The sequence below is a fragment of the Anoplopoma fimbria genome, chromosome 3 (assembly GCF_027596085.1).
Source record: "Anoplopoma fimbria isolate UVic2021 breed Golden Eagle Sablefish chromosome 3, Afim_UVic_2022, whole genome shotgun sequence".
NCBI classification, from domain to species: domain Eukaryota; kingdom Metazoa; phylum Chordata; class Actinopteri; order Perciformes; family Anoplopomatidae; genus Anoplopoma; species Anoplopoma fimbria.
Genome location: NC_072451.1, coordinates 4,742,876 through 4,755,422, shown reverse-complemented (window position 1 = coordinate 4,755,422; position 12,547 = coordinate 4,742,876). Strand labels below are relative to the sequence as shown.

General features: G+C 40.5%; 1 protein-coding gene across 1 annotated transcript in view; it reads left to right on the top strand.

Annotated features, from left to right (window-relative positions):
* The window catches only part of LOC129088884 (supervillin-like), a 39,393-nt gene that overhangs the window by 22,986 nt on the left and 3,860 nt on the right, over window positions 1-12,547 (top strand). Inside the window, exons 20-38 of the mRNA XM_054596141.1 lie at window positions 871-948; window positions 1,504-1,651; window positions 2,046-2,141; window positions 2,467-2,547; window positions 2,739-2,922; window positions 3,015-3,193; window positions 3,450-3,605; window positions 4,822-4,958; window positions 5,515-5,662; window positions 5,839-5,984; window positions 7,346-7,521; window positions 8,210-8,357; window positions 8,699-8,978; window positions 9,268-9,419; window positions 9,640-9,745; window positions 10,322-10,529; window positions 10,657-10,790; window positions 11,570-11,728; window positions 11,900-12,043. Of these exons, the coding sequence (XP_054452116.1) occupies window positions 871-948; window positions 1,504-1,651; window positions 2,046-2,141; window positions 2,467-2,547; window positions 2,739-2,922; window positions 3,015-3,193; window positions 3,450-3,605; window positions 4,822-4,958; window positions 5,515-5,662; window positions 5,839-5,984; window positions 7,346-7,521; window positions 8,210-8,357; window positions 8,699-8,978; window positions 9,268-9,419; window positions 9,640-9,745; window positions 10,322-10,529; window positions 10,657-10,790; window positions 11,570-11,728; window positions 11,900-12,043 (2,860 nt within the window). The remainder of the gene's footprint in view (window positions 1-870; window positions 949-1,503; window positions 1,652-2,045; window positions 2,142-2,466; window positions 2,548-2,738; window positions 2,923-3,014; window positions 3,194-3,449; window positions 3,606-4,821; window positions 4,959-5,514; window positions 5,663-5,838; window positions 5,985-7,345; window positions 7,522-8,209; window positions 8,358-8,698; window positions 8,979-9,267; window positions 9,420-9,639; window positions 9,746-10,321; window positions 10,530-10,656; window positions 10,791-11,569; window positions 11,729-11,899; window positions 12,044-12,547) is intronic.

The window sequence follows — 12,547 nt, the reverse complement described above, 5'->3', positions numbered from 1 at the left end:
CCAGCACTTTCATTACTGTTGTTGCAAAATTGTAATGATGGCCATTTATTACAGTACAGAAAAAAATACAGAGACAAAATAACTTTTTTATGCTGTTTTGGTTTGAAAACAAAATTTGTCATTAAGCTTAAAACATATATGTATATATTCCATGTATTCAGGCCAGAAAGTACCCGTTTGAAGGACGGAGATAAGTCCGTGTTTCAGTGGTTACAGGATAAATCTAAGGGAAGGTTAAGAAAAACTTTTATTTATGCTTCAAAATGGCCAATGCAGTTTGATGCTTATTATGAACAGTAAAAATAAAAAATACATTTTATTCAATGGCCTTTATGATTTTTGTTTGGGTAAGCATGGTCTTTCAATTCAGAAGCAATCATTTTCTACTTTTGAAAGGCTTTTGGAATCCTTAAAGATGACAAATTGCCATTTAAGTTCCAAAAGCAAAAAGTAATTGTTCAAAATCAGCTTTATTGGCCTTTGCACACATAAACAAAGGATTTGACGACACAAAAGAGTAAAAAAAAAAAAAGCATTCCAAAGCTGAACAAAGACCTTACAAACTCTTAGCTGAATAGATGAGTAAGTGAAAAAAGATAGAAATTTATATAGAAAACAACAATGAGCAACAGATACAGTTTATTTTTATTTTGTAGGGAAGTCATTATTATTTCCAGAGCTTTTAGATTAAGTCTGGAAGCTTGACATTCACGATAAGTTTAACAGCAGTCATGTTGCGTTCCCAGTTTCTGGCCTACTCTCCTTTGCATCCCAACCTCATCTTCCTTCATCTGCATGCTCGTCGTTTTGCACCCGTTTCCTCCTTTACTTTCCTTTCTTTCACTTTTCCATCCACCTCTACATCCTCAGGAACCTGTCTTCTCTTCCACCTTTTCTCCTACTATCTCCCTCGGCCAAAAGTGTCAGTATATTGACCATCATAGTCAGGTAAGGACACCCACCTGTCATGCTGCATGAACTGGAGGCTTTTTTCTTTTCTGCTTGGTTTGCAGCCACTGGTCTGTTTGGCGCTTTGGGTGCCGTTGAGTTGTGTTTGATTCTGACTGCATGAGCTCAACTCAGCGTAGAGCCATCACTTCTACGGTGGAATAAAGTAGTTTATTTATGCTTGAAAGGACATGCTCCAAGCATGTCTGAGTGCATCCAATCGTTTTATATCTGCTTGGTTTGATACGGTGACTACATGAATAATTGCTCCTGAGGGAAAGAGTGGAGTCACATGAAGTTAAAGTGAAGCTGTGTGAGAGGCGATGTAGTTCTCTTGATTGTTGGAAAGTAGATAGAGTAGTGTCTGGAAGCTTTTTGGTTTGGCTCCATGATCTCGTGTTAAGTTTGAATGTAGCTCTTCAACCTGTTAAGAAAATAACTGAAAACAACCTGAAATCTTAGTCAAATGTCGGCGTGGTTGTGGTGAGTTTATTGATTTGCATTAAAAACCTTTCATAACGTGATCGTTTTTCTGATGTCCTCTTGTCTGTGCAGAAGGTGGGAGAAGAGATCGATGCCCAGATGTCCATCAACGAGAGAAAACAGATGATTTCTATTCGTGAGGATGCCTGGAAGTCAAAGGGCAAAGGAGCAGCCAATGACTCCACCCAGTACACCGTGGCTGCTCGTATGGTCAAGAAAGGTCAGTGTGCCCCAAAAGTATCCTAACATCTTCGTAAGAGAGGTTCAGGTCACATTTCATTATTTTCTCTCAGTGATTGTTTTCTTGATGCTTCCATCTATTGCTGCTAACTTGTGAAGTTGCCCAGTAGCGCTAATCTGAGTGCAGAAAATTAGCACAACATTTAAACAAACAATGCTGTGTTTTTGTTGTGAAACATAGAAAATTAAGTGATTTTGTCTTTTTTGTTAAATTGATAATATCTGAGAATTTCAGGTTATGATTCTTTCATAAATATGAGGTGACTCATTATGTTTTGATTTGGAATACAACTAAATTGCTGCTGTAAATTGAAATATATACTATTTAATATACTGTCCTATCTCGTGTGAATTTTCTGTCTGTGTGTCCGCAGGCCTGGCAGCCTCCTCCTCGGTTATCAGTCCCATCCTGTCACCGGTCTCCACCAAACTCAAGAGCAGCATGCCGGCTGTCAACAAACCACAAGAGGGTGAGACAGATCTGTGTCCAATGTCATCACCGCCACCTTCGCTAAATGCATTAAAAAAAAAAGTCAGAGGCGTTTATGCACCTGTGTGGTTAAGACATGAATTGGTTCATTTGCACATTTATTTATTTATTGCTTTAACCACGAGGGATCCATGCTTTCACTATTAAACATTTACAATATGTACTATATTATATGTCTACAAAATGTAATAAAACACACCAAAAACATTTTGAAAAATACCAAATGATGTACATTTCTTTAGTTGGTGAAAGAGAATCTATTCTTGTAAGTCGCCAGTAGTAACATTTAATTATTTCATTTATAGAAATTGAGGCCAGATCAAATATGGAATCGGACAAGAAACTAGACAAGTTGGAGAGCTTCTTGGGACGTCTCAATAGCAAAGGTATGTTCTCCCTAACCGACTTTAAGCACAATAATTTATATTAGTATATATTAAGAAGTGTTTTGTGTCTCAAAAAGAAAAGAAAATTTGTTTTTATTTGGGCATGATCTTCCTACTATTTTGACACATTTTGCCCTTGCTGTGATTAGTATTTTGTTCAGGCCTGATGTAGTTTTTCCTTTGTTGATCAGTGGCAGTTCTGCAGGAAACCACTTTAACAGTCACCGAGAAGGCAGTGAAGGAAGTGATGAAGCTGGATGACGAAATCTTCTCCAAGTTCTACAAACGCGTTGCTGAATTTCCACGCATGCCCACGCCCACCAGGATCGAGATCAATGAGGATTTTGACAGCATCTTCGGTGTTCAGGGCCCAAAGTAAATAAATAATAAAGCTTGTAGGGATGGCTGAATAGAAGTCAAACACATCAGACACCACTCATGCACATGCTTTTCCTCCCCGGTTCCAGGTTGATTTCGGCCATGGTGAAGCACAAGCGGTCGGTGCGTCCGTCCAGGAACGTCCAGGCGTCCAGAAACCCTGTGAAGATGCTGGCAGCCAGACAGGACATCAGACACGAGTACACAGAGCAGAGATTGAACGTGGCACAGCTGGAGAGCAAGAGGATGAAGGCTGAGAAGAGTGAGCGTAAGCATGACGCTGTGTGTTTTTTAATCTATGTGTGTGTTTGAGAAAGTGTTCAAGCATGTTGTCATGTCATGTTGTTTGTTGTCAAAAAAAAAACTCAGTACTAATTGGAATGCTGCCTCAGATGACCCACTTCAGTAGCTGTGTTTACTGTACTGGTTTAGTTTCTTTAAAGTTTAATGAAGCATTTATGGGGTTTTTTTACCCCTGAGGATTGTAATTTATTTCTATAAAACTGTGCACTCTCTCTTTCCAGAGAATAAATCCTCTGAGTACTCCGATGCTGCTCTGGCAGGTCTGGCCAGTAAAGAAAACTTCAGCAGCGTGAATCTGCGCAGCGTCAACATCTCTGAGCAGATGTCCAACAACAGCGCCGTGCCGTACAAGAACCTCATGCTGATGCAGATCAAAGGTAAAAAATCATTTCTGACTGTGTTGAGCTGTATGCATGAAGTTCCTTCCCTTTCACTTTCTTTACTTTCGTGGTTTAGACTGAAAATAGATGTTAAGTCTTAATTAAATTGTACTGTATTGTGTATTAATTGTACTTATGCCAACAACATGCCCACAATCTGTATATTAGTGGGTTGATATCTTATTTTGGGGGGGAAAGAAAAATAGCAATAGAAATCCAAATTAATATTTTTTCGTTATTTTGGGAAATACCTACAGTACCAGTAAAAGTTTGGACATTCAATGGTTTTTCTTTATTTTAATTTTTTTCTACATTGTAGATTAATATTGAAGACATCCAAACTATGAAGGAACACATATGGAATTATGTGGTAAACAAACAAATGCTCAACAAACCATAACCATGAAACAAATATGTTTTATATTTTAGATTCTTCAAAGTAGTTGAATGAGAAGGTGTGTCCAAACTTTTGACTGGTACTGTATAAAACAACAAACAGTCTCATCTTTCTCCACCAGAGAGCAAATAAGCATATTTTCCAAAATATTCTTAATAACTTTTCTGGACATATGGTGGTTTTAAATCAGACAAAGCTTAAATGCATTAAAGGGACTAAAAGGTACAGAAAACCACGCCCACCCAAGGGGTTAACAATTGCAGCCACAATATGCAACCAAGTGCTGAAACGCTAACAATAGGACAGCAGCTAAATACTTTTTCAGCATGTCAGTGGTTTATTTTAGCACCCTATGTCTACCATGTGTGGGATGATGATGGAGTAAGCTGTTAGCATGCTAATGTTAGCTATGTGTTAGCAAGTTGCCTAGACACTTGCAATCATAGCTTTCTGATTTATCCGCAGTCCACTATAACACAAGTAACATACTTTCAAAATGCTTTCCCTTAACTTAACAGAAATAAAGTTTACTTAAAACAGTCTGTTCCTGCTGGTGCCTCACTTTTGTCGACTTAAAGGCCTGTTTTCTCGGTTCTGCACTTTATAGAAATGTATTTCTGGATTATTTACCCTGTTGGTAGTGCATCCCACCACACAGCAACTTTTGGACATATTTCTGTTGTTTGCTAGCAGATGAACGTGACAAAAGGCTCCTTCACTCAATACAAAGTCAATGGAGAGCGATGATTTGTTTTCTTATGTTGTTGCGCTCTCACTCTATAATTCAGCAGATTAATCCATAAAAAAAAATTCCAGGTCGTCGTCACGTTCAGACCAGACTGGTGGAGCCGAGGGCGTCATCACTGAACAGCGGCGACTGTTTCCTGTTGGTCACTCCAGAGCACTGCGTCGTCTGGCTGGGAGAGTTCTCAAATGTCATCGAGAAGGCCAAGGTGAGTGTCTGTACTGTACCTGTATTATTAATCATTACAGACTGACCCTCAAGAGTTTTGGTTTGCACCTCTAGAATCAAGGCTACTGCTGCAATATTGGTGTTTGAACAAAAATGAGTCATTGATGATTCTGCCTCTCATTTCCATGGCCTGCAAACACACAACACACCCAGTAATACACACATAAATACACACTGGCAAATATGTCCATCTGTGCTCCTCATAAAACTCGTGCTTTCTGGCTTCAGATCTTCCATTTCCCAAAAGGATGGTTGTCTAGACACTTTGTAACAAACATTTGGTTTTCTACTCCGCCTCCTCGTTCAGTGCTGTTTACTCATTTTATTATGATGTTATGCCCAAAAACCTTAACATGAGTCAGCCAAGTCTCTTCTCGTTGTCTTCAGTATCTGACTGCGTTGTTAGGAGTTGCACCTTTTTTCAGAATATGTGTGTAACAGTGAAGCAGTATGTTGATGAGGTCAGTTCCCCTGTTCCTAGATAAATCAAGAAAAGTAGAATTTCTGAAGTTAAGATCTTTGTTTCTCGCTTGTAGGCCATAGATTTGGCCACCTTCATCCAGACGAAGAAGGACATGGGCTGCAGGGCGAACCAGGTGCAGACCATCGAGGAAGGGGTCAACCCTCAGGGTCCAGCTACCCAGCAGTTCTGGACAATCCTCGGAGGACAGGCTGCTTACCAATGTAAGACATGAACTTAATATTCAGATTTGACAAGAACGTTTATTATGTCGCTCTCAAAATCGCTTGCAGGCTGTTTGGATTGTCTTTAAATGAGTGTAGAGATGCCCCGTAAACTCTTTCTGACACATGACAAACAGTTACACTGATATTATATATCTGTCTGGTTGTTCTTATAGCGGCAGGTCCACCAGAGCAGGATGAGCAGTTTGAGAATGCCATTGTGGAAACCAACTGTATCTTCAGACTGCTGGATGACAAACTGGTTCCAGACGATGAAGAGTGGGGGAAGGTCCCTCGAAGCTCTCTGCTGGCGTCCAAGGAGGTCAGTAGGACTTTCTGTGGGGCCACCATAGCCTCTCGACATGCTTTTAGCTTTTCTTGTTTTTATATTTGAATGGAGAGAATGTGCTGTCAGGGTTTGTGACCTGGATTAGATGACTAAAATGTTACACTGGGAGCAGTAGTGGTGCCTTTTAAAGGTGGTCTCTGGAGAAAGATTATTTGAATTGAACACCCAAACAAATACCTCCCTCCAGATTTACCATCCACCTCACGCTCACTGCCTTTATGTTTAAGGTTGAAGTCCCTGAAAGTGTTTGAATTTGAGAGGTGGGGGCATCAAGGCCATAAATATAGTCTTGAAAGTTCTTGAATTTATATATTTTGTGCAAGAAGAATGGATATTGAAGTTCTTTTGGTATATTATTTATTTAGCATTAGTAAGTAGGTTATGTTCCACCATTCTGTATGTGTGTCAGCCCACAGTAGCACCATTGTTCTATGCGCCACCTGCCCCGAGAAGGTGTTGCGCTCACGTCCAAGAAGGTCCTCTAATTTGAGGGAATTGGGTCTGGACCGCCCTTGAATTTTATGTTTAAGGAGGTGTGTAAGAAGTTGAGAAGGGAACCCTGGCCAGCGGACCCTGAGACGATATTTTCTGGATTTGTCAAAAAGCATATTGGATTAGAATCCCTGACTCCACCTTTTAGCTGGCACTGTTCACTGCTTTTCTTTCAGTTGCCCTTTTGACTCACTGTGGAAGCTGTGTTTCTGTTGCCAGTAGCCTCTTGAGACCAACACAATGCAGCATCATCACAATATGCAACTCTATCAGGCTATAATATAATTATATTTAATATTTTCTGATGGTGGACTATTCCTTTACGGCACCAAGCAATCAATATCAATACTTATAATACATCAGGGAGTTTAAGAGGAGCTCTGTGCTTCTAGATGGTTTTAAATGGGTTGCTTAGCAACAGCAGGTGCCATGGCGAGCACCTCCTACATCCATCTGTGCACTGCTGCTGAAAAAATGTAAATGGGATCAGGACAGTGGGGCTAACTCCAAGGAGTGCATTGCAGTTTGATAGCCTATTTTGCATATTAATGCCGGAGCATCTTGAATGTTTTCACTTTATTGTCACATTTGTTGAGTTTGTTGTCATTTTTGTTGTTTGTGATTTTATGTTAAGATTTAGCGTTTTCATAATACCATTGTTGTAAAACCTAATATGGTATAACGTTAATCTACGTATTACATACGTGTAATATAGATGTAGTTTTGTCTGTCCACATGGTGCTTGTAGAGGTATTTACTCAAAATATAACCTCTGTGTAGCTCTAAGTCAACATGGACAAACAACCCACAGATCATTTTCCATTGTTTTCGTCTGGCTGCAGGTGTTGGTGTTTGACTATGGCAGTGAGGTGTATGTGTGGCACGGTAAAGAGGTGACTCTGGCTCAGAGGAAAGTGGCCTTCCAGCTCGCCAAACACCTTTGGAACGGAACTTTTGACTACACCTGCTGTGACATCAACCCACTGGACCCTGGAGGCTGCAACACACTCATACCCAGGTGGGAAAAACACACACACAAACTTGCAATACCATTTCAATGACTAGCATTCATTTTCTTAAGGCTTTCTATACATTTTTCTTAACCCAAATTTTAAACTTACTTAAACCCAAAACCAAGTAACTGGTGGACCAGCATTTGTCCCTATATAGAATGTGAGTCCCCATAATGTGACTGTGTGATTTATGTCCCCACAACATGACTAAAACAAGTACACACACACACACACACACATAAACACATCTGTATTTCTATTCTTGTCAGGACCCTCATTACTATAAATTATTTGTCCTTAAATAGTCTCTTGATGATGATAAAAATTATAATAATAATAACTTTATTTATATTGCACATTTAAAAACAGAGTTTACAAAGTGCTTTGAAAGGCAAAGCAAAGAAACAGGCAAGACAATACAACAACAGAAAGAACAACAGTGAGTGATGACAGTATTGCTACAATCTGCTTCTTTATATTTGAGCCACAATGATGAAAAACTTGATCTAAAAAACAATAGAGAACATCAAATTTTACTATTAATAACCACACATGTATATTTACAAACACACACACAATAATTTAACAACATGGTCATCCTGTAATTAAAGCTCTTTGATTTATTATAGCGTACAGATTAATCTTGACATCTTTTCTCTTTTTCTTTGTGTCTGTGTGTGCGTTCATTGGCAGGAAGGGCCAGGGCCGTCCTGATTGGGCGATATTCGGCAGGCTGACCGAGCACAACGAGACCATCTTGTTCAAAGAAAAGTTTGTGGACTGGACCGAAGCGAAGTCGCCAACACCAAAGGAAGGCTGCGAGCTCGTACCTGAGCAGAAGGTGCAAATCCAAAGGCTCCATTCATGCGGATAATTGCAGTACTTAAACAGATCGCACACACCAGAGAGTCTTCACATGTTTTCTCTATCTCCCCATCTGTTTATTTATTGGACTTTGGCTCACGCTCAATCTCAGTTAATGTTGCCAGGAACAGTTGGTTACACGCTGGGACCGAAACAAGAATAAGAGAGCATATGCCTTTGATTGGATGCTGTACAAAGTATCAGAGAGAAGAATGAGCTCCTTTGTTACCATTAACTGCTAAAACAGAATTAAGAGGAGCTTATTAGCTTAGTAATCACTTCTTAAAATGTCTTATCCCATATCACTGCGTCTCTCAGGAGGCCCCAGGACGAGAATGCCGTCCTTACGACGCCACCTTGATGCTGCCCGTCCTCCAGTCGTCCATTGCCACCATCTTGGACGGTTTAAATGTCGGCCGCGGCCACGGCCCGGTGAAGACCGAGGACCGCATGAGGATTCAGGAGATCAGCACGGCGTCGGTGGACGTCTGGCACATCCTGGAGTTCGACTACAGCCGTCTGCCGCGCCAGAGCATCGGCCAGTTCCATGAGGGAGACGCCTACGTGGTCAAGTGGAAGTACATGGTCAACACCTCAGGTTAGGCCCTGAAAACACCCCGAAACATGTGATGCAATTTAGAACATCATGCTAACATGATAGATTAAGCATGAGCATCACATTTTGGTGTTTTAATTAATCATAATCTTAATTTTTTTTGGCCATTTTGTCATAAAAGAGAAAACAAAAGCTTCAAGGTTAAGATTTCAGTTTTCACAGGGATATAAACATTATTAATATTATTGTGTGTGTGTGTGGTGTGTGTGTGTGTGTGTGTGTGTGTGTGTGTGTGTGTGTGTGTGTGTGTGTGTGTGTGTGTGTGTTTCAGTTGGTCGTAGGCAGAACCCCGAGGCGAGGAGTAGCGGGCCGGGGAAGGAGAAATGCTGCTACTTCTTCTGGCAGGGTCGAAACTCCACCGTCAGCGAGAAAGGAACGTCAGCGCTGATGACGGTGGAGCTGGACGAGGAAAGAGGAGCACAGGTACAGGAAACGAGGCTTCACACCAGCCAAATAATAAAAAGAGAAACTAAACATACATCTAACGCAATAAGCCTCATATTAAGGACTGTTTTATGTCAATGCTGATTTTGTAGCATCATTAGTTAATGAAGGATAATCAGATGTTTCCTGATGTTGGTTTCATGCAGTAGGTTCTCGCTGTTTAGTTTAACAACTGGTTTCCTGTTTCTGTGTGTTACAGGTTCAGGTGCAGCAGGGAAAGGAGCCTCCATGTTTCCTGCAGTGCTTCAACGGAGGGATGATCATCCACGCTGGCAAGAGGGAGGAGGAGGAGGAGAACAATCAGAGTAAACATTTTAACATTTTCTGCTTGTATTGCAGTTATTTATCAAATTCCTGACATTTATTTCAACAAGGCAGAAAAATTGTTCAATTCCTTAACAACACAGATTATTCACTATTACCAGGACAATAGTTTTTGTTTAACACAAAAGGGTTCTGCAACTGATGTTTGCTTGTGTACCTTATTTTTCCTGCATTTTCATTAAATTCAACCAGCAGGTAAAAACTAAAAGTCATAATTATTAAACATTTACTGCTGAAACTTTCCATATAAGAACCTTTTTGCCAAAATAATTCAAGTGGCAATGTTAATCAACAATTCATGTCTTGAGTCTGAGATTGTTTTGCATTTTCTTATTTTATATTATTTCAAAAAGACAATTATCATCATCATTTGAATAAAATTATGCCATTTCTTACAAAAGTTTAACTGTTATGAAAGTGAAGGATATACGTTGTTGTTACTATTATGAGGTATATTTTACTAACAAAACATTTGGTTTTGCAAGTTTCCCCGTATGTTGATCATGATGTGTTTTCTGGAATACTGAGTGATAAATGAAGGTCTCGTCTGCGTCCAGGTGAGTGGCGCCTGTACTGTGTGCGGGGCGAGGTGTCGGTGGAGGGCCACCTGCTGGAGGTGGCGTGTCACTGCAGCAGCCTGCGCTCCAGAGCCTCCATGATCCTGCTCAACATCAACAAGGCCATCATCTACCTGTGGCAGGGCTGCAAGACGCAGCTACACACTCGCAGTGTGGGAAACACGGCCGCACTCAAGATCAAAGAACAGTGAGGACATTTCAGGATGACTTTCATGAAACTATTCAATAAATCAACCCTGATTCAAGTTATTAGAACTGGTGGGTGTTGTGGTGTTTCTGGTTGCAATGAAACATACATTCTGTCTCCCTCTCAGGTGTCCTCTGGAGGCGGGTCTCCACAGCAGCAGTAAGGTGACCATCCATGAGTGTGATGAGGGGGTGGAGCCTGCGGGTTTCTGGGAGGCTCTGGGGAGAAAAGACAGGAAGGCCTACGACTGTATGCTGCAAGGTACAGTGTGTACTTATGTACCTTGGTTTCTTAATGATATGCACTTGTACATTTACTCTGACTTCAGACACAACTAACACAATTCTTTTTTACAGATATCAGAGGGATCGGCACTTAATATTGTCCAAATAGTTTTTAAAAAATAATAATAATGGTAGTTTTCCTGTACAATAGTTTCTCTCATAAATTTAACAATGAAAGCCAGAAATCTTAAAAGCATCATTGTTTTCGAATGTCTCAACTTAATACTGATGCCTCTATATGACCTACATAAGTAAACAAGACCATTAGCAAGAAGATTGGCTGTATCTATATAGTTTTTCTTCATGCTTGATATTGGTGCCACTGGGACAGATTCCATGCTGCTGGAGACCCAGGCCGTATTCTGCCCCCCCCTAGGGAAGTGAGGCATGTGGGAGCCAGGACCAGGACTGAGCGGGGTATAAGTTCAGACCCTGCTGCAGTAAAATTAGGTTTTCTGAAGGGACATTGGTGCTCAGAAACGCTACCTATTTTGCCCAAAGGGACCGCAAATATCAACAGAAAAATGAAAGTTCTTTATAGTAACTTTATTGTCTGAAACAGCAGGACACTTTGCCCTAAAAACATTATTGTATAAAGATAACAAACTGCATAACTTCATCAGACAATATGTGATCAACAAATAAACAAGACCAAGAAAATCTAAAGTCCTTAGGAGCAATACACTGCTGCAAACCTCGACGCTACATTATCATGTGAAACTTGAAGGATGTTGCTTTCTGTTTTTCCTTTTCCAGATCCAGGTAAATTCAACTTCACCCCACGGCTTTTCCAGCTGAGCAGCACATCTGGAGACTTTGTGGCGAATGAGTTCTTCCACCCGTCCAGAGCTCCAGACCTGGTCAGCTCGCTGCCCTTCCTGCAGGAAGACCTGTACAACGCACCACAACAACCCGGTGAGGCCTGGACACAAACGTATTGCAATAATTACACCGTGACGAAGTGACTACTGCTATTTGCCCTTAAATTAGTCTAAATGTTACAGACCTTAACAGTCCATCTTGTGTACGTGTCTGTCTTAAACTGACAGATATATAATATTATACAATCATTTCCCTCCCTGTCAGCTTTGTTCCTGGTGGATAACTTCCACGAGGTTTACCTGTGGCAGGGCTGGTGGCCTCAGGACAGCGAGAGCACCGGCTCGGCTCGCATCCGCTGGGATTCAGACAGAAAGTGTGCGATGGAGACGGTGCTGCAGTACTGCAAGGGTGAGAACGGGGGATGATCAATAGAGAAACGCTTCACTGAATAATAGCTGATAGCTGCACTAGTGTATCAGCCCAAAGAAAGGACCATTTTTCCATGTTGCCACACTTTTTTTTAAATGTATGAAGTTCCAGGTTTCGGGAGGTAAAAAAAATCAGTTCTAGTGTTACAGGCTAAACTTGTGTGACTGCTGGTACACCATGAAGTAATGGATGATACGTTTCAGGAAAAATAATACTGTTTTTAACACAATTTTTACAAATAGCAGAGTAAAGGAGTTAGAAATTGCAAATCTTTTGGCCAGTTTTTTGGTTAATTTCAATATAGTGCTCATAATTTGACCACAAATACTCTCTCTATCACTACCTGGATATATGAAGAATGATTCAATTCTAAGAAAAAATGAAAGCATTATCCATCCCTAATTTTAATCAACCCAGATGAAATTTATATCAGAGTAGAGATAACAAAATTCTGGTACAAATTCCAATTATTGTGACGATTTT